The sequence below is a fragment of the Uloborus diversus genome, chromosome 5 (genome assembly GCF_026930045.1).
Source record: "Uloborus diversus isolate 005 chromosome 5, Udiv.v.3.1, whole genome shotgun sequence".
Taxonomy (NCBI): Eukaryota; Metazoa; Arthropoda; class Arachnida; order Araneae; family Uloboridae; genus Uloborus; species Uloborus diversus.
This window is the reverse complement of record NC_072735.1, coordinates 58,446,481-58,471,393: the sequence shown is the minus strand read 5'-3', so window position 1 is coordinate 58,471,393 and position 24,913 is coordinate 58,446,481. Positions and strand designations below refer to the sequence as shown.

The window sequence follows — 24,913 nt, the reverse complement described above, 5'->3', positions numbered from 1 at the left end:
ATGCCTCGCTATAAACAGAGCAAAAATCTTCTCAGTTCGAAATATCAATCGAAACTAACTGTTTATCCATCGCTAACGGCTTAAATACACCGAAAAGAAATTTCTCAAATATTCCACACGCTTCTGTAAAGTAGTAGACCGTTATCAATGAAAAGAAAGAAAATAGGGGTCGTATACTTTAGCCGAATGAAAAAAAGGGTTGTATATTCATTACGGGAAACTATTTACAGGTTACGTTCCTACAATAATTACTATTTACAGAATTTGTAACAGTGTTTATCAGTCTATGTATGTATGTATGTCCGTTTCTATGTGGCGTTCTAGAGGCTAAACGCCTTGGTTAATTTTGGTAATTCTTACGTCAATTGATTTGTCTTAACCATGGGAGTGTCACTAAACACATGACAGAAATCAAAATTCACCATGTCAACAACCAGTTGACAAAATATGGCAGTTCGTTATCGGCACACGTTTGGTGTTGCACACTGTGTCGCACGCTACCTGCGTGCGACAAATGCAGGTAGTTTCCGCTGCCTGAATTTTTTTGTTTACTAAGTCTACTAATTGGGATCTTAGTGGCCGAGTGGTCTAAGCGATTGCTGCTCCCACTTGAGGCGGTGGATCAAGACACCCTCGCTCCGGATCTACTTTCCCCTCTTTCTGATGTGAATTCTTTCATGTGTTCTTTATTTGTATTCTATATATTAATAAAAAGTATATTATGCGTAACGAAGGCAAGACGCTCAGATTGTAGTCCTCATCAAAATAAACCTGTGCAATAAGCACCAAAAGTAAGAAAGTCTACTAATTCGATTTTCATCTCTAACATGTTGCATTTGTTTTTGCCTTGATTCAAGGGACTGAGTTTCGCGACGTGTACTTTCTCGATAAGCTTTTTTAGTTTTGAGAGAAATATTTGACTGACGGGGGGGGGGGGGGGGACGTTTCCGATTTCGCGTCATCCTTTCTGATTCAAAGAAACTCGTAAAATTTGAATGGGCCCCGACTGTTGATCCTTCTATTCTGCTTTTGAAATTATGATTTGTCTTATCTGTGTACGGTTATAAAACTATTTCAACGGTGTAGTTATTCAGTAGTACTTAATAACATTCTAAACTACTGGGCTTATACATTTTTCTTTTTAGTTTTTTTGGTTTTTACGCATTCGGTTTTTTTGTTTTTATTTAATAATTTCTTAACATTTAAACTTGATTTTCTGAGAAGAAAATATTTCTATCTCATCTGATGAAACAGATACAAAAAAAAAAAAAAAAAAAAAAAAAAAAAAAAAAAAAACACACACACACACACACACACACACATACAAACAAAGAAGTAGAGCCTTTTAAACAATGCAGCTGATATTTTTTTTCAATAAAAAGTTTTTAAATCGTTTTCAAAAAACAAATGAATAAAAATTAATTTGAAATAAAATGTACATCAAAAACATAATTATAAGGTGTTGAATCCAGTCTTTCGGGACTTGATGATCGTTTTAGTTTTTTTTTTTTTTTTGTTTTAGCAGTAGGTTAAAAAATGTTTTTTTTTTTTTTTTTTTTGCAACTTCGTGAAATTTTAAATTAATCGGATCTGGGAGCATTTTATAATTGCGCAAACAGTCTGGGAGTGCTATTTCTGTATTCTGTATGAGCTAAACTGGGAAACAAAAATTTTTGCAATTTGCCGAAAGGATTGGTTTTTTGATTGATTTTTTGCATGTGCCGAAAAGATGTTTTTTTTTTCATTTTCTTTTTTTTTTTAAAGTTTGGAGCCGTCTAGGAGCATTTTATAACTGTCAAAACAGTCTGGGAGTGCTATTTCTGTATTCTGTAAGAGCTAAATGAAAATCTAAAATATTTCCAATTTGCCGAAAAGGATTTTTTTTTTTTTCTTTTTTGCAAATGCCTTAATAATGGTGGGGTTTTATTTTGGGTTGATTTTCCAAAGTTTGGGGCTGTCTGGGTTTGGGGGCATTTTATATCCATACAAACAGTCTGAGGCTGCTATTTCTGCACTCTGCAAGAGCCAAAATCAGAAACCAAAACAATTCCAAGGCGCCCAAAGGATGGATTATTTTATTGACTGTTTTGCAAATGTCTAAATCTTGGACACGGAGAGATGGCGCAAGAACTGGAAGCGAAAACGGACTAATTTGTTTTAGAATCAGTGAGAACGCACAAGCAGACAGGTATCGCGTTCTCGCGGATCCTGCCTAGTACAAAATGAAGTGTACTGACAGTTCACGCGTCATCTCTCCGTTGTCAAGCTCTAGCTGTGCAGCAGGCACGTAGCTAGAACTTTGTTACGGGGGGGATCCAAGGTTGCACGAACTTCAAAAGAGGAGGCATGCTAAAACAGAATTAGTAGCTGATAATTACACAAGATAAGATAAATCCAATTAAAACTTATTATTAAAATAAGATAATTAACTAAAATTAATTAAATAATTGAAATTAATAGAATCATTAGTTAAAATTAATTAACAAAAATTTTATGTTAAGTGAAAAATTAATTATTGTTGGTTTGTAAATTAACATTAAACTGAAAGTTATCACATACAAAGTTTCACATACAAAGATTTATACAAAAGCTAATAAGCTTCACATACACAGAGAACCGCGAGCAAGAGCTTTTGCCTACGAACAATCACAGGAAAGATTCACAACACAAGAGAAGTTGCCCACATAGGATGGGGGGGGGGGGGGGTATTTTGAAGGTTTTTTCTCTTTTGCGCCATTTTAAAATCCTGCTTTTAGAGGTATTGTTTAGTATTTGGCGCGAGGGGGGTGGGGGAGGGCGACTCTTAGCTAGTGCGGCATTTTGGTCTTTGTGCTGGTGGGAGCGGGCGACGGTTCCATCAGCTGTCCGTCTGCGGGTATTTTGACCAACTACAGTGTCAGCAGTGATAAAAAAACTCGTTTTATTTAATGAGTACTGGACTTCATGCGCATAATGAACATGTTTAGGATTATACAGACCATGGTCCCACTGAATACTTAACGGCCGTGGCAATCGCTGAAACTCATGGCAATAAACAGGGCGCCACTGGCTACCCCTGTTTTTGTTTCCACTTGGCGTGATTGTGAGCGTTGGCGCGTTGGCATCTGTGAATACGTGATTTCTCGACTTATTGTCGGGCGTACGTCATTTGACGAAAATTTCAATTTCAAAAAAAGGAATGAAGAGAAAAAGTGCTGAATAAACATTGTATTACAAAGGTGAAGAGCATTTCTTGTCATTATTTTAATATTATATCAAAAATTACGCGTAATAAAAAATTTTAACTAAACACAGAAAACATATGATTTTTTTAAATATTAATGCGTAATTCTTAATATATTTTTTCAAAATTTTTTTTTTGAAAGCTATGAATAATTTTCAAATTTTTTATTGAAAATCCCTTGGGGCTTCCTTTTTGGATACAACAGTTCTAAGATTGATGATATATGGCAGGCAGCCCTCATTTCTAATTTTACATGCTCATTTATATGCGAATTTTTTTTCTACTCAATAAATTACATCGAAAAAAAAAAAAAAAAAACACGCTCCGCAATCTGTAAATACATTCATTTCGCAAAACTTGAGAGGGTCATTCATTGCCCCTTTTGACCCTGATGGGGATTAGAGGGTGGGGTATAGGAATTTACGTTAACAATTGCCATTCTTTTCGCTCATAATGTAGTGTATATTTTACAACGAATAGAATTTAATTAAAAATGTACGCTTGGGAACAGGTCCGACATTTAAAAATTCGCGGGGGGGGGGGGGGGGCAAAGGTTTTGTGTTCGGGAAAAAGCAAGCATAATGCCTAATTTTAGTATGGTTGTAAAATTTAGGGGTGTCATAATTGCCCCCCCCCCCCTCCCGTGATATCCTCACTTGACAGGCCTGGTTAGGAATATTCTTTTTCAAATGAAGAAGAACAATAGAAAAGTTAAAAATATGATGGCAATTTGAGAAAATGAACCATTCACATAATTTTAAAAACATTTAAAATCAGAGTGTGACTAATACATGGTTCTACGACGGGTCCGTGGTTCTCGCACCAATATTTTACTGACACCAGAATAATGTCATTTATCTTTTTCCCCCTCCATTTTTAGCACATCTCATGTTATAATAACTTTAGTGTAGATTTTAGTAGTATATTAGTGCACAATACGCATAGAGATGCACAAATGTTTAGTGCACAAGAGCTATTTCGAAAAAGTGCAGATTTTTTTCCTTACAAAAGGAAATTCATAGCATAATCAAAAAATAAATAAAAATAACATGGAGCTAGAAAAAACTTTCATTTTTCCGAAGCTTAGTTTTTAATTTTTTAAATGTCTGATTTTGAAAATAAGGCGTGGTCTTTATGACGTCACAAATGATGTATTTTGGCGCATCTGTCTACCGCGTTTCTACGTTATAATGATCAAGAAGCGAATTACATATTGCACTCTACGCTTACTATCAATCATATAGTTGCCAACACTTGTGAGTAAAGAAACTAATTGAATATTGTGCTCTGTGAGTGACATCAGTGAATGGCATTTCATCATTTGTGATGTCATCTGCAGAAGCGTAAACAATGAAAGCGCACCGATTAATGCATTATTTTTTAAATATTAAACTTAGTCAAGTTATTTTAAAAAATGGTCAGATCCTATGATTTTAAAAATGTTCTTTCAAAAAAAAAAAAACCCTTAAAAATTTTCGCTCGTTTTATAAATAATTTTTATAAACTACACAAAAAAAAGTCCGCACAAAAACAGGTTTGAGTGTACATACACACATCGGAAGGCGCACAGACCGGAGAGCGTTCACTTTAGTTCAGGTTCTATATCCACCCCCAGGCTCCCACCTTACCGTTAGCATCCCAGGTGCTATTACTTCAATATATTTTTCAATTGTTATAAAGTGTTCACGCAAATAATAATTTTTATGATAAAGGTCAGATTCGGCCATAAAATATTTATCTTATTTACAGACTCATATTACCTATTCTAGAAAATCAACAGTCATATTATGACGGGTGCAAATTTCTTGGTCATTTCCATTTCATTCCATTTGTAGAAACAAGAAACCCAACGAGTAGGATCCTATTGCAATTCATGTTCGTGAATAACTTTATTCGAACTCAAGCAGCCAAAATTCAAATTATTATTATTTTTTTAAATTTATTTTTAACATTTAACAAATACATGTAATAGGGAAAGAAACTCCTCAAATATCTACACATGAATTTGTGAAACTAATTATTTAAAAAAAAAATGTGGAACAGATTATTTTACAAAATATCAACACTGTTGATATTTTGTAAAATCCTAGCAGGGGAGAGTTCCGTACAAAATTTATTTTGTCTTTGCAAAAGCAAAACAATGATATGATTTTTTTTATTTGCCATTTTAAAGATATTTTTAAACATACATTCGATTTGCGATAGCTCGAATGTAAAAAAGAAAGATGGAAAACTTCGACTTATCGAAAGTTTGACTTAACGATAGTTTTGGTTTTTGATATTTTAATACTAAAAACCATCGAATGCTTTAATATGTACATATAACAGACAAAATTATAGAACTTAAGTTTTTTAGCACAATATGCACAGTTTAATCAAATGTATTGATAGAAAAAAATCAAAAGCATGCTGGAACCGCTTGAATAGAGCTGATTCTACTTCAGGAAATGTGCACATCTTCGTTCGTTTCAAATTCGGATTGGAAATGAAGGCGAAATAATTATTCTCCCTTCTTTCTTTTTTTTTTTTTTTTCGTTCTTTCGAAATAAATTTCGAGTAATCCTGGAAAAAACTTCGAGTTGAAAGAAGTTAACTTCGAGTTATTTATAATAATTAGAATGGAATTAAAGACAAAAAAGTAGGGACTTGATAAAAATTTCGAGTTATAGTAATGTTTCGGACTTCGAGTTATCGCAAATCGACTGTATTTTTAAGAAAATTAAAATATTTAGCGATGTAAAATCCTGTAAACATTGAATTCTAATCATAAAAAACTATTTTCTCCACTTGAAAAATGAAGGAGAAAGGAGCTTTGAACAAGAAACTTTTCATCCGAAATGTTTACAAAATAAGTAGTAAAATTTGGCGATGGTTTGAATTTGTGCACAAAGTCACATTAATGGAAGTTTTTGTGCTGTTTATGGATTTGCCTAATTTAGTTGCTGGATTATTTTACAGTAAAAAATGTTTTAAAAGATTCTTTGATTGACGATATTTTGTTTACATGGTGAAAGCTGACAAACATTATTACGTAGTCTTTGGCTTCAAAAACCGCGGCAGTTGAAAAAAATGCCAAATGCATCCGCTACTGAAATCTTTCTACATAAATTTTGGCGAGGTTTCTGCTGTTAGATTGGATAATGATTAAGTGTCCAATCAGCACAAATAAGTATAAAAAAAACCAGTAATTTTAATTGAAGTTCCGTTTAAATGGAAAATAATCAGCCAAATCTAGTTATTGGGGAAAAAACGTTACTTTAAGCATGGCCCCACTGAATGCGCTGGCGCTTACCAGGCCTTGACAATTTTTGATTTTCCTGTGATTTCCAGTAAGATATTTGATCGCCAAGTTTGGCGAAAATTTGGATATGAATTTTCTGTTGGAAAAATAAAATACACACACACAGTAGATCGTCAAGAATCCGCAGGAGTCTAAGATCTGCTTACAAATTTTTGTCATCTTCTTCTAATTGTATAACATTAGGAGCAGCTCTAAATATCTAGCATTTCTTAAAAATAAAAAAAGGGTGGGGAGGAGGGTAATTTTCCGTTATAGGTACGTAGCGGTGCATTTTTTAAGCTGGCGATTAGTTTCAATTTTATTTATGGTCATGGACTATTTCAAGTTACATATAAAGTACTTATTTGGCGATACCATGAACTATTTTGTCTTTTTAAAGACTTATAAGCGAAGCAAGCCTAGAAACAAAATCAAAAAGTCCATTAAAATAAAAAATAATCCTCTGAATAATTAAGTTTCTCCATTAAGCGTAAAATAATCCAACAAATGAAGCACAAACTATAAATGAGCATGTAAAATTAAATTAAAAGAAATTGCCAAACCAACTTTAGATGCTCAATTTACGCATTAAATAATCAACTGAATAACATTACTGATTCGATTCGAATTGGTTGATTTGGTATATTTCTGAGCATCTTGCGAAATATTAATGTTTGTTTTATGTTTCATTTATTAATTAAAATAAACAAGCTTTGAAACTTGTCGTTGATTGGTTGATGCAACCGTGGCTTGTGGCGCCTCTTGCGGTCAGAATGGGCAAATATGAAGTTTTGAAGTTTTTCCATCTAGTGTGGCCATGTTCAAGTGCAGAAATAGTTGCCCCGGTTTAACACAGGAAAATCAAAAATTGTCAAGGCCTGGTAAGCGCCAGCGCATTCAGTGGGGCCATGTACAGACTTATGACTGCATGAAAAATGCCGAGAAAGGAAAGGGGAAAAGCAAAAAGTGAATTGGAGTTTTCATCATGTTTCTGATGAGGAACCAAAGAGGCTTAAACCCATGAAAATACAATAATAAAGAGAGTATTTCATATCAAATGAAGCGTTCGTCATTCTTTTACAACGTTTCCTAGTTAAAAACTTAAAATACCTTTCATTTTTCAATAGAAAGAAGTCGTGACGATTTTGACCCGCAGGGACGTGAAGTGATTACTGTCCATGTTAATGCGCTGCCTCCGTAATACTTATAGTTTTACCGGGACCACAGTAATAAAAGGCCTCCGTGGCCTCAGTGTTTGACTGTGCGCAGAAAAAGAGGTAGTAGGTTCGCTTTATGTTAAGAATACCTTTATTTTTGGCCCTGAAAGAAAAAAGGGTTACATGTTATCTCGACTTACTATTACATTTTTAGGAAATATGTTTGAAATTTTGTCCTTTATTGGTGTTGATTCATTATTTAGTTTTTGTACAAAGGTAATCGGTTTTTATTTCGCATTAGAATCGGTTCGATGAAAATTTTGTTCATGCTAGCAGTTTAGCCTATTATCTGTTATTACTCAATTTCAAAAATTGGAATGGCAATGTTTTCATCAACGAATTAAAAACATAATTGAAAATGTAGCGTGTGTTTGAATTCGGTTATTTTGTAGCTAAAATTTTTATTTGATTTAAGAATGCTTTTAGAAAACTTTTTTTTTAACTTAAAATTTTAATTCATAAGCCATAAATATGGAGGATGACTTGTTTTCTACAGTTCTTTCAGAACTCAAATCACTGGGTGTTAAAATTCCGAAGATAAAAAAGTTAAAGTCTAATGTATCGAAGCAGGTTTGTTTTTAAATCAATTTTTCAAACACTTTAATTTTTAAGTTTTTTCCTTTTGGATAAAAAATGTTAAGCGGTTTATTTCTTTCAAAAAACTTAATTCATGTTTCATTGTTATTATTATTTTCATTATATTACTGCCACTGCAATATCTTACCATTTCGTCTCAAGTTAATAACATTTTTAAAACTAAATTTTTTAACAGTAAATAGGATGTAACATTATCATAAATATTATTTAGTGTTCTCGTTTAAACCGATCTTTTAATTATTTCGTACTGCTCCACTTTATCAGTCAATGTATTTCTTACGATTTCAAGTGCATGTATTCAGGGCTTTGGGGCCGTGCTGATTTTGCGTAAAATTCCGAGAGTCGGAGACGCGATGATGGTCACCTTTCCTCTGAGTTATGCCAGTGCATAAGGGTCTACATCTTGGAGTTCTTAAATTTCAGTAGTCAAAGTTAGAGTCATTTTCTCTCCTACAGGCCTGCTTGTATTCATGATCTATTTTAGTTGGCACAAACTCAACCTTGCAGCAAGTGATGCAGATTCTAAACACAGCATTATGACAATGTCAGGTTATAGTTGCCGCAACTAGTATAAACTATCGTGCTGTGGTGTCAGTTATTTAGTCTTATGCTGTTACTTAAATAGCTTGTAAATAATAGTGCTTAATAATGCATTTTAATTAACGCTGTGAAAATTTACTGTAGAAACTAGAAAATGCTTTCAGTATAAAAATTTGAGCTTTTGTCATATTTTAGAACTCTCAAGAAAAAGCTACTGGAAATGGTAATAAAATCTTTGGTGTAAATCTTCATGATCAAGAGTGGATTTATGAAGATGGCATTGCTCTCCCAAAGTAAGTTCTTTCAACTTTCAAAACATATTGTTACGCATTCGATGCAACTTCAAACCTATAAAATCAGATTCAAAATTCATATTACTTTTACCCATAAAAGTAAAATAGCAATAAGTATAAAAAACATTAAAAAACTAAAAAAAAACACACTTTTGTAGCTAAATGAACTAAAAAGTGAAAAATAATCTTTGGATGATAGTAGTTGACCAATCACTTAATTTTAATGTAATACAAATAACCGTGGGGTACTGTCTATTTACATTTTTGCTTGGACAACAAATGGAAAAAATTCAAGACAACTGACACGAAGCCATCCACACTTTTTTGTATTACATTAAAATTAAGTGATTGGTCAACTACTATCATCCAAAGATTATTTTTCATTTTTTAGTTCATTTTGCTACGAAAGCATGTTTTTTTAGTTTTTTAAACTATTATTTTCTTTTTCTGTTTTTTAGTCTTATGTTGGAGAATTATCAGGCAAAATTGCAATTACTTCTTTTTGTAAAAGTCTTAGTTGGGACTTAATTGACGAAATTATTTATAAAACGAGTGCGAAGTAATAAAGTTAAGACAAGGGCATCCCGATGGAAAGCTACTGTGAGTCATCGATGTATGTTTGCTTTGCGGAAATCATATTTATATTACTTTGAAAATTTGAGATGCATTTGAATAAAAGTTTTGTTCAACAATGGTCTGATCAGCAATAAATTTCCAATTGAAGTCTCACCTAAATTTTGGCATGAAATTAGTTAAAAACAATTATATTTAATGTTATAATTACCTTGGAACATTGGAACAAATTTTGTCTGATGCAGAAAAATTAAAGGTTTTTGTAGATATTTTTAAATAATTTTTGCGAGCATTTTTTAATGTTTTTTTTTTTAATTTTTCCTTTTTCACAATGTTGGATTTATACCAAAATATTGATTAAAATTGGAGGAAACTAACAATTGAAAGAGTTAATTAATAAATTTGAATATAGAATATTGTATTGTTATTGGATCTGAGGTCGCGCGCCAAATTTCAAAAGAATCCGATCGCAGGAAGTGGGCGAAATTTGAGCTGCAAGATTCCGTTACAAGATACATATATACATACAGGTGAAGCTAATAAAAGCGTGTTAAAAATAGTATTCAGGTAGAAACAAAAGCATGACATTTACGCATGTAAAAATTTGATAAATTTCCAAAATATGAAATTTTACTCGTTTAAAAAGATTTATCAGTTAATATTTCTTTTCTTTTTTTTTGAACATGAGCATAGTCTAAAACTTTTTCTATATGGTTATTGAAATACAAACGGTTTAAAAAAATGTAGTCGTCCATAATCCCACTATGCTTGCTTTAGTTATTTTGTAAAGTTGTTAGTAAATTTTTATTATTGTGGATTCTTAGTGCAATTTAAAATGTTACCAAATTTGCTTTAATTGTTTTGGGATACCTTGGATAATGCTCGCCCTCCCTACTTTGTAAAACTGTCTGTTACTAATTTTTGTCAAAGAGATATTGTCGCCAAATATTGAGATATTTTTGGTGACCATAAAATGATACTAAATATTTTCTTCCGAAATGTTTCCAAAATAAGTAGTAATACTTGGCCAGTGTTTGAAATTGCGCACAAAGACAAACTGATAGAAGTTTTTGTGCTGTTTTAGATTTGCTTATTTTATTTAGTGGATTATTTTACATTTTAACAAAAGTTTTAAACATTCTTTCAATTGCAATATTTTTGTTATATGGTGTAATGAAAGCAAGAAACATTATGATGTAGTCTTTGGCTGCAAAAACAGCGTCTATTGAAAAGATTGCATTATGTTATAATTGAATCGTTATGCTTAATTATTATTATATTCTTATTTCTATGAAATTAATATATAAAGGGAACTAATGTCATATACCCCACCCTTGGCGACTTTTTCCTGTCGGCACAAAGAAAGCCTCGCCAAGAAAATGATGTATGACGACATATGTCATACATCGTTCTTAGCGATGCTTTTTTAGCGCCAACAGGAAAAATTCAGATTAAAAAACATGATCAAAGCACTTCAGAACACTATATATATAAAAAGTAACATAAAACAACAAAAAGCATTGCGAATATACACTCCAAAAATACCAGAAACTAGAAAGTTTTTATACAGAAAGAAAAAATACTAGAAAGTATTTAAAATGCTTAAATTGACAAATTACTATAACCGCTCACCAACGAAATATGTACCAATAGAAATAAAAGCTATTTTCCAACATGCATTTCCTCAAACAAAAACTTTTCTCATACTCTGCTAAAAAAGAGCAAAGTAATTCAAATTGTGATGTTTAAAGCGGAAAACATCCTCAAAATCAATAACTATTTCAGTCAAAAAAGCGCTTAGTTACTCAAATTTCTATGTATGAAAAGTAGAAATGTCTCAACAGAACATCCCAAACATAAACAATACTAAAATACCATACATTTATTTGCTATCCAGACATGCTTTCAAAATATCTATTATATTTTACATAAAATAACACCTTCATATTTTTATAAAATGCTGGAGTCAACTTATTTTCAGAAATTCAATACCTAAAGGAGGCACGTTAATATAATATGTCTAAATAATTCATGGCATCGATAAGAATTAACTTTTAGTACAAAATAACTGTACTAGTTTTGTAAAATTAATTTACATACAGTAAAAATAAAGTTAAAAACTACAAGAACCCCTCAAGGATTTGTAAAAACAAAGAATTTTGGAAGTGAGAGTATTTTTTGAATTCTAAAATGAAGAACTTACCTTTTTATGGTATAAATCCTCAAACTCAGTCTAAAACAAAACATTATATGACAATGGCACGTTACAAATACACACCACGTTAGAGTTAACTTTTAATTAACGTTCAAGTTTGAAGAAACTGGCATTTTCTAATGTTTTTACTTCAAAACACAACTACTGAATTTAAACTAACACAAAATAAGTTTTCCTTGTAAGGTATATTGCACGAAACAACATGTATCTCTCCTGCGTAAAACCGAGTAAACAACCCAAGTAAACAAGTTTGAACAGATCTAATATTGCCATAAAAAGGGTTGCCAAACACAGATTAGTTTTTGCCAGGGATGCCATACTTGAAAAATTATTGCCACATTGGCGAGAAAAATATTTTAATTTTGTGCAAAAAATCGGATGTCACCAAATGGGGGGGGGGGGGTATATCACATCTGTACCATATAAAGTAACTGATTTCCAATTGTATGTTTGATGCATAAACTCGTTTGTAATTAATAAACTTACACATATTTTGAAAAGACCCGTTCTCTCAGAATAGGAAAAATAGGAATCTATATGTTTTAAGTCCAATTGGTTGAAATCTCTTAACGTGATCGAAAAAAATGGATGTCATATTTGAAATCAGTGCATCCAATAGAATAAAAGTCACTCGTTACTGTACAATCACTTTCATGACCCGAATTTTGCAGGCCTGTGTAATTTTAGACACTAAACTCTTTCTATTTTCAAACTGTTGCCAAAATCAATTGTATTTTTACTTAGCATCGTTATCGATCATTGGCATAGATGAGGACAAAAATCCTAAGAAAGGAATAAAGTTCATGCTTGCTCCAAAATTTTCATTATGATTACTTTTAATATTGCTATTGTTAGGCAACGAATTTTTGTAAAAATGGGTTTTATATTTAATCATTTAGTGGGGAAATTACATGCAATTTACTGTTTTCCATCATAACTTTTTAAAATTAAGTTTTTAGGAATAAATTATAGCTAAGTTGCTTCCTGATAATGTAGCTATTTATGGTGAAAGAATGGTTAAAATCAGTCTAGTAGTTATGAAGCTTACCCCTGACATACACTCTTACAGAAATAGCCATTTATGTATATAAATTTAGTTTAATTTTATTAAACTTAAGTTTTAAACTGAAGCTATATGAATATATAGTGCATTATACATTCTTCAAATATTTCCAGCTTTGAAACTTATAACAATAGTAATGTTAATATCCAAGAGCAGATATACCACTTCTGGGTATCCTTAAGTAATTTCTTTTAAAATCATATTTTATTTAATAATTATAGGTACAATATTTCAGTTTTTAAATCAATGCATTACGCTATCAACATATTTTAACTTGTCACATTGTTAAATCCTTCTCTAAAAATAAGTTCTAAATGATGGACTAATAAGTGCATGATATTACTTTTACAAAGTCATCAAAAACTGAAACACTTTGTATTAAGAATGTTTAGATATTTACATTAATTTAACACATAATCTAAATAATAGGTTATTTATTATTGGATAGTTCTATTATTTAATAGTTGATCATCTCAGTTTGTTATAAACATTAACTTAATTGTAGAGCATGCCTGAAATATTCCAAATAATGCTTTATATTACTTATTCTAATGAAAAAATTAGAAACATTTGTGCTTTTCCTGGTACTACCAGTGCAAAGCAAAAGTATAATTTTATTTGGTGATACATATTATTAAAAAAAACACAGTAAGCTGAAAATTTTGAAAAAAAAAAAAACTGAGAGAAGTAAAGAGTGCATTGAGAATTACATGATGTTGCATGTATTTATTGAGCATTTAATGCTAAAACTCTACATACAGAACACCTAAAGCTTTCGTCAAACCTTCGGCATTTGGGGCTTCAGCTAAATTGCGCTTCATGCCATCTCAAATCTTAGCCGTAATATTTTACAAAGGAGACGTTTACAAGTTGTGCTGAGAGTAACTACACAGGAATTTGGAGGGAAATGAATATTTTCATTGCAAACATGATTGATTATTATACTTCCTTTTTCATATTTCTTTCAGTTTTTAATGATGAATATTTTATTAAAATTTCCTCCGAATATTTCTTTTTAGGTTCTTATTATGTATGATGCGTTGTAATAATAACCACAAACAAGCATATTATAAATTAGTGCTCATTTGTTTTGTTTTTATTATTTTTTATATGAAGCATACAGTAAACTCCCGATTATTTGCGAGTCAATCAACAATCAAGAACAAGTATTTTCGCAGTAAAAAGCAAATACCAATGACTTTTTTTGTCGAAAAATTGTAAATTTAAACTCGGTTGTTTTTTTTTTAGGTATGTATTTACTTTTTGCATTTTCCTCATCGTACGTACTGTTCTTTATTGACATTAAGTTATGTTGTGCAAAAATACAAAACATTTTACTGTGCTATGTATATTTTCACTGTTTGAAGAAAGTGTTATGCATCAATATAGCAAATACAGCTAAGTTTTTGAAGAAGGAAAATTTTTACCTTATTTGTTCCTCATTTTAGCCTTTTTGCTAATTATCCGCGATTTTTATTATCCGGAGCACTTGTGCCACCCAATTCTGCGGATAATCGAGAGTTAACTGTATATCAATTTAACATTATACAACTAACTAATAATAAAAATAAATGCAAAAGATTATTGAATTAAAATTTTAGTGATGTCTTTGCCCCCTTTTTAAGACCAATAAATTTTCATACTACAGGTGATCTAATATTTTAAACATTTCATTTGTAGAAAATTAAATTGCTGTTACTTATTTTGCTGGTAATCTGGAAGTGTGTTTAAAGAAGTTGAGCAGAACATAAACTGGTAGAGCTTTTATCAAGATTACGCGGATACCAGATAAGCATTCATATTTGAAAATGTATATACAAGTGCTGCACTGAATGTTCTCCAATTTTCAGTTCAACTGCAGATAAGAAATTCCCTAAAATACCTCCATAATGAAAGTATTACTATGTCATTTTTTATACTTTTTGTATCCAATACATTTTATTTTGTTAAGATCTTTTTTTTTTCATTCATGCTGAGAAACGAGTATAAATGATACTGTTAAGATGATTCTCAGCTTAGGAACAAACTGAAAATGAATATTTGCACTTGACTAGAAGAGAACTATTCAAATGAAAAAGAAAGCTTAATATTGCCTTCTATCAACCCTTTGAAATTGATTTTTACTGTTTAAAAACATCTTAGCTAGACTTATTTTGATTTTTTAAATTCTTTTCAATTTGTTTTAATTATTGTTTTTTTTCTTTTTAGGTTTGTCTCACAAGCTACCAAATACTTACGACAATCGGCATCAAATGAAGTAGGCCTTTTTCGGAAAGGAGGATCTATATCAAGGCAAAAAGAATTGCGAGTAAGTTAAGTTTCAGGCTCTAATGGCATTGTACAGTTAATTTAATAGCATATTTACATGATAATGCTTTCTTTATGAAGCTCACTTATACTATGTAGTCTGTAATATCTGCTTCAAATGTTAAGGGCAAAGTTGGAGAAATTCTTAATTTGACACCAGTCCTTAAAGCAGAAATTTTTTGATGTTCTGCAACATAAAATTATTTAACCAAAATTGTTCTGGAAAAAAAATTCATTTTTTAAATATCTTTTTTGTTTTTCTAATTAATATGTACATACTTGATTCATTTTTACTTCCTTTTACAAAAAAGGAAGTATTGTATTCGCGAAAAAATTTTTCACTCAAAAATCGCCCTTAATTTCCATTTTGCTCACCCCCAAATGAATGTTGAGTTTTTTTTTCGATTCGACCACATGCGGAAAAGTGCCTAAGAATGTATAGACACGCGAAATATCCATTTTGACCATCACCGAGGTAATTACAACGACTTTTCTCGTGACGTCTGTATGTATGTGCGTATGTATCTCGCATAACTCAAAAATGGTATGTCCTAGAAAGTTGAAATTTGGTACATAGACTCGTAGTGGGGTCTAGTTGTGCACCTCCCCTTTTGGTTGCTTTCGGATGTTCCTAAGGGGGTCTTTTGCACCTTTTTGGGGGGAAATCATTGTTAATTTCGATGTAAACTCAAGTGGCGTTATAATTTGTCGGACACTTGGCGATATATCGCCAGTCTTTTGGTCGCCAAGTTTTGTCGCCAACTTGGCGACAAATTTGGCAGAGTTTTTTTTTTTTTTTTGGTTTCAATTTGGCCATTGTTGGTGATATTTAGAGAATAAATATTGAATCACATTAAAATAGCGAATAATGGGGAAATGACATTAAATTGGAGTAAAAGGAAGTCATGTGATGCACACATCAGCTCGTTTAAAAAGATTTTATAGTGGAAGCAATATTAATTGCACTTTTTTTTAGCTTTTCCTTTTTTCCAATTTGTAAAAACATTGCGCACACTATGCAACAGGCTAATTTTCCAGAGCTTTTCCGCACTCCCTTCTTTTAGCTTAGTGCCTTACAATTTACTCTTTGTTTTCATTTACCCGTTTGGGATGACAGCTGTTAAACGCGGACTGAGCATACAAGCTATTACATTTTCTCCCATTAAAATTTTGAGAATATCTGTTATTTAACATTAAAAATATAAAATATACTGTATTTTACTACAACTAAAAGTACCTAAATTAAGCACTAAAAGTTGTTACAAAACATTCAAAATATTAACACTTAAAATTATGAAATGCTTGAAGAATATTGTAATAGTTAAAGTTTCAAAGCCGCACGAAAATCTTCAAAGCCCGGATCAATGCAGAGACCAACATTGTGCATTTTACTTTCATAGATAGTGCCACGCCTTTTATTGTGCTTTGAGCAAATTACAGTCTACTCCCGCTACAACACGATCCGACTTACGCGAAATGGCTGTAATGCAATTTTTTTCATCAGCAAAGAATTTTAGGTCTAACGCGAATTCCTCTCCAGCAACACGAAAATTTTTGGTTAGGAATCGTGGTGTGTAAGTATTGGCTTTGTAATTGGCTACTATATATGTTTGTTTTTCCGTGAATAGACCTTCCTCCCTTTCGCATCTCCTGAGAGCGGAAGTTCCCACTCCATACTAATCTAAACATCACTTATACAAATAACCGCTCCTTATTTTTCATTTATTTTTTTCATTCTAAATGAGAAAGTTGATGAAATATAATGTCACCATAGAAGTCTGTTTCATCTAAAGTTTGTGTAGATAGAAAGAAAAAGAGAAAGTTTTTGACAATTAAAGGAAAGCTAAAGCTTCTTGAAAAGCTGAATCTCAACTTAAAAAGGCGTCGCAGGTAGCACAACAATTAGGCAGTGGTATTCCCATAGGGTATACTCCATATATGCCATATCTCTCAAACATTTTTTAGACATAAAGCGTATACCCTCAAACTTCAAAAATTTTCATATTATGACATATTATGTACATGATCACATACACATATTGTGCATAACTGATTACTGGAAGTATACCCACAGAAAATTTGATGGGAACATCACTGCAATTAGGTATGAGTGAATCTTCCATATTCCATACATAAAATTAAGTCAGGAAAAGGAAACCCATAAAAGTTTCCAGAATAATTGCTTAGTAAAATGGAAAAATTTATGAAAATGGAAGCTGCTCTTGTATTGTGAATTAAAGAAACCAGGAAGAGTGGTGTTGCCACAGATAGAAACGTTATAAAATAATTAGTGAAGCAACTGCTTAAAAATATATTAGAATAACGGTTTGATCACGCAGCATAAATCATTATCATCTTCACTTTTTAAGTTAAAAATATCATTACTGGATCTACTTTACCGTACAACTATAGAGCATTTGCTTTTCTTACTGTATACTGTACGCAGGAAGGGCAGGGTTGGGGGGACAGGAGTCGTTTCTAGAAACAAGTCCATTGAGTAGGGTCCTATCGTGATTGCGAAAATAATAATTTGAATTCAAAATTTCAGAATTCAAATTAATTTCATTCTTTTCTTTAATTTTTTCCCCCTATTACGCCCATAAAATCACCTTAAAATCAAGCCTCTAGACTAGAATACCCCCTTAAGTGCCAGTGCCCAAGTTTCCAAAAACAGAATTGGACGTTTATTAGAATGCAAACTATTGAAAATAACTCAAAGTCGTTTTCTTTTTTTTTTTTTCAGATGATTCTTTATTTCTAGAAAAATGCAAATTTTTTTCTTCAGAATATTATTTTATCCACATTGTTTTAGTCGCTAATGTGCTAAAACGTGACTGTTTTGTCTAAATTGTAGTTTTTTTAAGGATAATGAACAATTTATAATTATCTTTATGCAACAAATTTAAAAATTTATTATCTTAAATTTTTCTTGTAGTAGCCATGTTTGGTCATTTGCAAGACGGAAGTAGATGATACTATTTATTGCCTAAGTTTCCAGAAACAGAATTGGATGTTCATCCCAATGTCATGAAACTATTGAAAATTGCATTAAATGTGCATTAAATTAAGTTTTTTTTTTCAATTAATTTTTTTCTTGAAAAGGGAAATTTTATCTGTATTTAATCCTCATTGCTTTGGAGGCTTTATTATAAACTGAAACTATTTCATCTAAAATGCAGTTTCATGCCGACTTCTCATTTATTTATTCATTCATTTTTTTTTTTTTTTTAATTTCAAAAACCTATTTTACTTAAGTTTTCTATAAGTAAAAACAGTATTGAATTATTCTGTTTAAGAATTTTAGAATGTACAAAGTTCTATTCATTTATTTTTTATGAAAATGGTAAAACCTCCCCCCACCCCCATTTGTGTTTCAAAACTTGGCGACAGTAGTGGCCACTAAGTTTTTGGAGTCTAGTGGCAACTGGCCACTTTTAGAAATTTTTTAAATTTTGACCTTTTGCTGACACATATTTGTGTTCGTCCCACACGGGTTAAAAAAAGTTTTAAATACTGTAGCTAATTTAAAGGTGTCCACTGACTAAAAATTAATATTCAGTATTTTTTGCCATGTAAAATGTAAATATTGAAGTAAAAAAATGCTGTTATGTATTTATTGAGGTAGACTGCCCATCTAGATTTATCCGAAATTTACATAGAAACGAAATAAGAGAAATGAATGAATTTTTTGGTGGAAGATGTTTATTAATATTTAGACAAATCCAAAAGGGATTAGTTAAAAAAAAAAAGAAGCTCATTTTAAACTCTTTTGCAATCAAATTGACTAATCTGGCCGTTCTAGTGCTATTTTGATATTGCAGATGTGACAGGTGAATTACTATTTACTCCTTTGATTGAACTTTGTTCAATAGTTTATGATGTTTAATTATCCATTTTTTCCTTAATTCTATTTCAAGCTTAAGTTGGAGAATGGAGAAAGCTTTGAGAAATCAGAACCAAATGATATTGCTTCCCTTTTAAAACAGTGGTTAAGAGAACTTCCAGAGCCTTTGATTCCTGTATATCTTCATGAATTATTTATTAGGTAAGTTTTAAAGCATTTGTGTACTATTTTACTTGTTTCCTTTGTTGTTTATTTTCAGGTTTTTGTAACTAGTGCAGGGTTGCCAACTGCTATGAAATTTGCAGAGCTGCTTCTCAAAAATGGCGAAACTCCAGGCTCCGCAACGAAATTATTTTGCTCCACAATTCCCTACCAAACATTTTCAAGTTTATATTTTACTTTTTCATCATGACAAATATGTAAATATGGGAAGTTAAAGATGCTTATACTCAAAGACTGAAATAGTGTTTCAATCTGGTTTATTAATTTAAAAATACTTATTTTTTTACTGGTGCTTAAAACCATTATTAAAGCTCAAAAACAACTTTAATTAAGTGATTTTAGTTATTTTCATTGATTTTTATACAAAAACCAAATTGCTCCTCAAAATCACCACAGATGCTCCTCAAATTGTTCCTCCATGCAAGTGTTTTTTCCATGTTTTTACTGATAGAGCAGTCCAATGCTATGAAATCTTCAATAAATATTTAGTTTTGTATAATTTCATCTACTAATAACATATACTTACAAGCTTATTTTTGTTATACAGTCAAACCTCGTTATCGCGACACCCGGATTTCACGACACTCCGGATGTCACGTCACTTTTTCAAAGTCCCGAACCTATGCCACATAATTTTAACGTTAAGTAGCTCCGGATTTTACGACAGTCTTTTTGGTGCACCTCCGGTTACGACGACACTTCGAACAGCGCCGGCTGGATCAAATATTTCTTTGCAATTGTTTAATTTTCTGTAAAATAATGAAAACATCAGGAAATGTTTGTTGTAGGAACTTCGGACTCTGCAAGAGGTTTGACCAGGCATGACACCTCAAGAATGGTGGGGGGCGAGTAGATAAGTTCTGAAAGGTACAGGTTTCATACTTTGACAAGAGGGACAATAGAAAGGAATTCAAAGCAGGTGGAGAGTCTTGAATTAGTTTCTTTCTTGCTGATACTTTCGTGGAAAAGAGGAGTGTTAAAAATGCTATTGAAAAGTTATTTAGTTAGAAAAGTTTTTAGTTACACAAAAAATAGTAATAATAAGTGAAGATTTTTTTAAGAAAAAACTATTTTTGTTATATCTACCAATAATTCAAATTTACATTAGTTAAATCTAATTTAAAATGTATATATAGATACTACTATTTTTTTCATTAAATCTAATTTTAATGTTAACTAATGTTTAATTATGAATTTTTAAATATTCCGGTTATGACGTCGTTCCGGCTATGACGACACTTTGTTGACAGTCCCAAAGATGTCATGATAACGAGGTTCGACTGTATTCACTAGAGCAAGTTTTCCATAGTACACATTGCCAAAGAACATACTATACTAAGAAACAATTACAGTAGAGTCTCGAAAATCCGAGGTAATTGGGACTCGCCTCACCTCAGATTACTGAAAATTTGGATTAGCCGGAAAATCTTTCAAATTAAAAATTTGCCCCATTCTGACGACATAAGGAGTAGCAACTTTTTCTTCCTTGTGTAAAAAAAAAGAGCAATTGTCTTAAAGAAAAAATGTCTTGCTCAAATTTCAACATAAATTTCCCATTTAATTGCACCTAAACGAATTTTGACTTTAGTTTTTCTCAATATTCGTACATATTTATGTGTGCAAGGCAAGCAAAATGTGCTTTGGATTTTTTTCCTAACCTATTTCGACGAATTTTGTCATGATTTACATGCATTTATACTCCAAATCAAAGATGTTGCTATGCTATCACAGGAAGGGGGAGGTGATAACTTTTCACTCTACAAGAAATATACAGTTCTAAAGGCAACAACTTTTATGTTCACAGGGGGCTCATCTCAAAGGGGCTTTTTTGTTCATTTATTACTTATTTAACATTTACTGGTCAATTTTCAGTTGATTTTGATTTTCCTTGGAAACTTTTTCTGTAATTACCACAGCATAGTTAATTGGGAGTTCAGAGTAATTTTGCTTTCTCAAGTTTATTATTATTGTTATTTATTTATTTAGGTGCCTAAGCCTTGATGAAGATAATCAACTTACTGCTATTCTTTTGTCATGTCACCTCCTACCTGCTGAACACTTGCAAACACTGAAGTATTTGCTGTTTTTTCTGGCAGATATTGCAGCTAATTGCAAAAAAAATAAAATGGACTTTCATAATTTATCTGTTATAATGGCTCCAAATATTTTTGTGATAGGATCGGAAACTATTGACAAATCAAGGTATAAATTTATTCTTTGATCAAATTTTAAATTACTGAATATTGTAGCATGGCTTTAATTGTTGTTTTATGCTTTTGATTAATAAAGTTTTGTACATTACAATCAAATTCAATTTTATCAAAACCAGTTAGAGGAAAATTCTATTACAACAGACTTCTAAGATCCCCAAATTATGTCAACACAGGGTCACTAATTTCGGTACAATGAAATTTCACTGCTGCAAAATTATTTCATTGGTCCCTTCAACTTTGTTAATATAAGATTTGACTGTATATATGTATTTCTTATGTTTCCAATATAAATATCTATAAATATTATTTTAATTAGAAATGTATTGTATACCATATTTTGCGGAATATTCTGCTGAAGCTCCGACCAAATATTTGACCGAGTACAGATTGTTTGGTATAACCTTTTTTAACTGTAATCACTATTTTTATGTTATGCCAACATATAATAGAAAATGTTCATTTATTTTGTGTCTTTTGTGAAATGTAAATTCTTTTCTGTTTAGCATCCTAAATGTATCTACTTTAAGTATGATTATTAATTTAGAAATAAATAAAAAATAAAATAAATCATATTTAAGGCTAAAGAGAATTAACATACAGTAGACTCCCGATTATCCGCCTCGTGACTATCCGGACTCCGTACTATCCGGCCTAGTAAAAAATGTTTCAAATCGGTCATTTGTAAAACTGGACATGGAAGTGAATGGGGAAAATAAAGAACTCTAAAATGTTTTTCTTTTTCTACCCCTGCCCACAACCTCCGTGTATTCCCCAATAACACGGTGGCACATTATTTAGAAGCTGTCTCATGGTCACTTTTGCGCACGACACTTAGGACTAGTCAAGAGGAAAGGTTCTAATTGGCCTTTACTCAGTCTAGTATCACATGTTATTTGATTGCGTTGATTTGGGCTACATCTTAGTATTTTTAGTGCATTCTTAGTTATTAAAGACTAAAAAGAAAATGAGTGTTAAACAAAAAAAGGTTGTTAGTATGGAGGAGAAACTTTGCGCAATCAATCGACTGGACACAAGAGTAACTGCAAAAACGATTGCTTTGAAATTAGGAGTTGGTACAAGCACAGTTAGTGACAGGAAAAAAATTCGAGCAGAAATCGAAAAGTGGTGTGCTGCCCAAGGCAGTAGGAATGGAATAAAAATTTTTTTTAAAAAAAGAACAACTATGTTAACAGGTAGGAATAAAGAGGTTGATGAAGCTTTATTTTTATGGGCAGAACAACATAAGAGGAAAAGGTTTGCCTGTGATTGAGCTGATATTGAAGAATAAAGCTCTATATTTTCCCCGACAATTTGAAGGAGTGAAATCAGAATTTACTGCAAATGACCGATGGTTGGATCGTTGGAACAAACAATTTGGTATTCGTCAGATTACGATATGTGGAGAAGCTTTATCATCAGATAAAGAGGCTCTAACTAAGTTCAAAAACTATTTTTCTGAACCTATGCTAAAGGAGAATATTTCTGAGGAGCAGCTCTACAATTACGATGAGACGGGCCTAAACTATAAAATGTTGCCAACAAAAACGCTTGCATCAGAAAAAGAAGTCGTTGCTCCAGGATACAAAAAAAGTAAGAAAAGAGTCACCATCCTGGCTTGCAGTAGTGCTACTGGTAATCGTAACCTTAGATTGACTTTGATAAGAAGAAAACCTAGAGGTTTTAAAAAATTAAAAGTAAGGAATCGCTGCCTCTACATTACACACATCAAAATAGGGCGTGTATGAGCTCAGCTATCTTTAGGACTTGGTTTTACACGGAATTTGTACCGACTATCGAAAAACATTTGAAAGACAATGGTTTGCCGAGAAAAGCTTTGTTAATCCTCGACAATGCACCATCTCATCCGTGCATTGATGAACTTACCGATGGTGGCATAAGAGCTGTATTTTTGCCACCCAATGTAACAGATCTTTGCCAACCAATGGATCAGAGTGTGCTTAAAATGCTAAAGAGAAGGTATTGCCGGCGATTTCTAAAATCATTGATATCAGCAATTGATAATGATGAAGATTACTTAACAACTTTGAAGAAAATTGACATGCTAGGTGTTATAAAATGGGTGGCCAAAGCATGGGCTGAAGTTCCAAGCTTATCACTTTTAAAATCTTGGAATGATTTGTTAGACACTAGAGATCAACTTTGTGAGGCTGAATCTGAATTAAAGGAAGAAAGCAAAAAGCTCATTTCATTGCTTGAAAAAATACCAGGACGCGACTGTGCCAGTAAAGAGGATATCACAGAATGGATGGAAAGTGATGACGTTCATGAAATGACAGACGATGACATTGTAGAAATGGTCGTGCAAGAAGAAGCACCAGAAGAAGAGGAGGAGGAGATCACAGAAAATTTCATCCCACACTCAGAAGGATTTAAAATGGTTGAGGCAGCTCTTGAGTATATAAGTCAGCAAGAGGGAGCAACTCCAGCTGATGTAATCTGCTTTCATAAGTGGAGAGACATTGCTTCTCATAAAAGGGCTGAAAAGAAAAAGCAGTCCTTCATCAAGGACTTTTTGTCAAAATGAAAACTGAATATGTATCTATTAAATAAAACAGTAAGTACTACTTCTGCGTTTGTTATTTATCTAACATATGTAATTACCCGTGTTTTAAATTAAGTAGGGGATGGAGTTAGAAGATGGAACTCGGTCCTATCCGGATTTTTTGTTATCCGGACTGCCAATCCGCCACATTAGTTCGGATAATCTGGAGTCCACTTTAGTACATAGCTAATTTGCAGGGGCGGCAAATAGGGGGGTTAAGAGGGGGCGGTCGCTCCCCCAAATTTTTTGAGCAGAATAATAGAAAATGGGTCAATTCAATTTATGTAAGTCGGAAATCAATGTTCATTAAAGGAAATCTCGCTGGTTCTCAGTAACTATTTGATGAAACTAGACACATTCTCAGACTAGAAAAAGTTTTTCGTTATTAGGATGATGATTTAGAAATTCATAAAGTATTTTCCGACCTTTTCAGAACATAGAAAACTAATAGAGATACATGGTTAATTTTAACTGAAGGAAGACATTTCCTCATAAAGGCTAAATATTTCATACTTGTGTGCCCAGTGTAATGATGGTATGCTCAATATGAGAGGCTTGTGCATAGTGGTATGGCCGCATGGTTTTCCTAAGAAAATTCCTTGATATTTTACATTCTCTTTTACGCTTCACTTAGTGTATATTTGATGAGTGTTCATCGCTTTCTTCTGCTAGAAGCATGTTTCAGCTGCTAAATGCTCCCATAAAAACTTCTTGAAAATGCATTTAATTATTGAATTAAAAAAAAAAATCAACAAATACCTTT

General features: G+C 32.0%; 1 protein-coding gene across 1 annotated transcript in view; it reads left to right on the top strand.

Annotated features, from left to right (window-relative positions):
• Window positions 1–8,191: 8,191 nt before the first annotated feature.
• The window catches only part of LOC129222940 (rho GTPase-activating protein 24-like), a 41,924-nt gene continuing 25,202 nt past the window's right edge, over window positions 8,192–24,913 (top strand). The window contains exons 1-5 of the mRNA XM_054857500.1: window positions 8,192–8,290; window positions 9,053–9,150; window positions 15,210–15,309; window positions 19,226–19,353; window positions 21,361–21,576. Coding sequence (XP_054713475.1) covers window positions 8,192–8,290; window positions 9,053–9,150; window positions 15,210–15,309; window positions 19,226–19,353; window positions 21,361–21,576 — 641 coding nt within the window. The remainder of the gene's footprint in view (window positions 8,291–9,052; window positions 9,151–15,209; window positions 15,310–19,225; window positions 19,354–21,360; window positions 21,577–24,913) is intronic.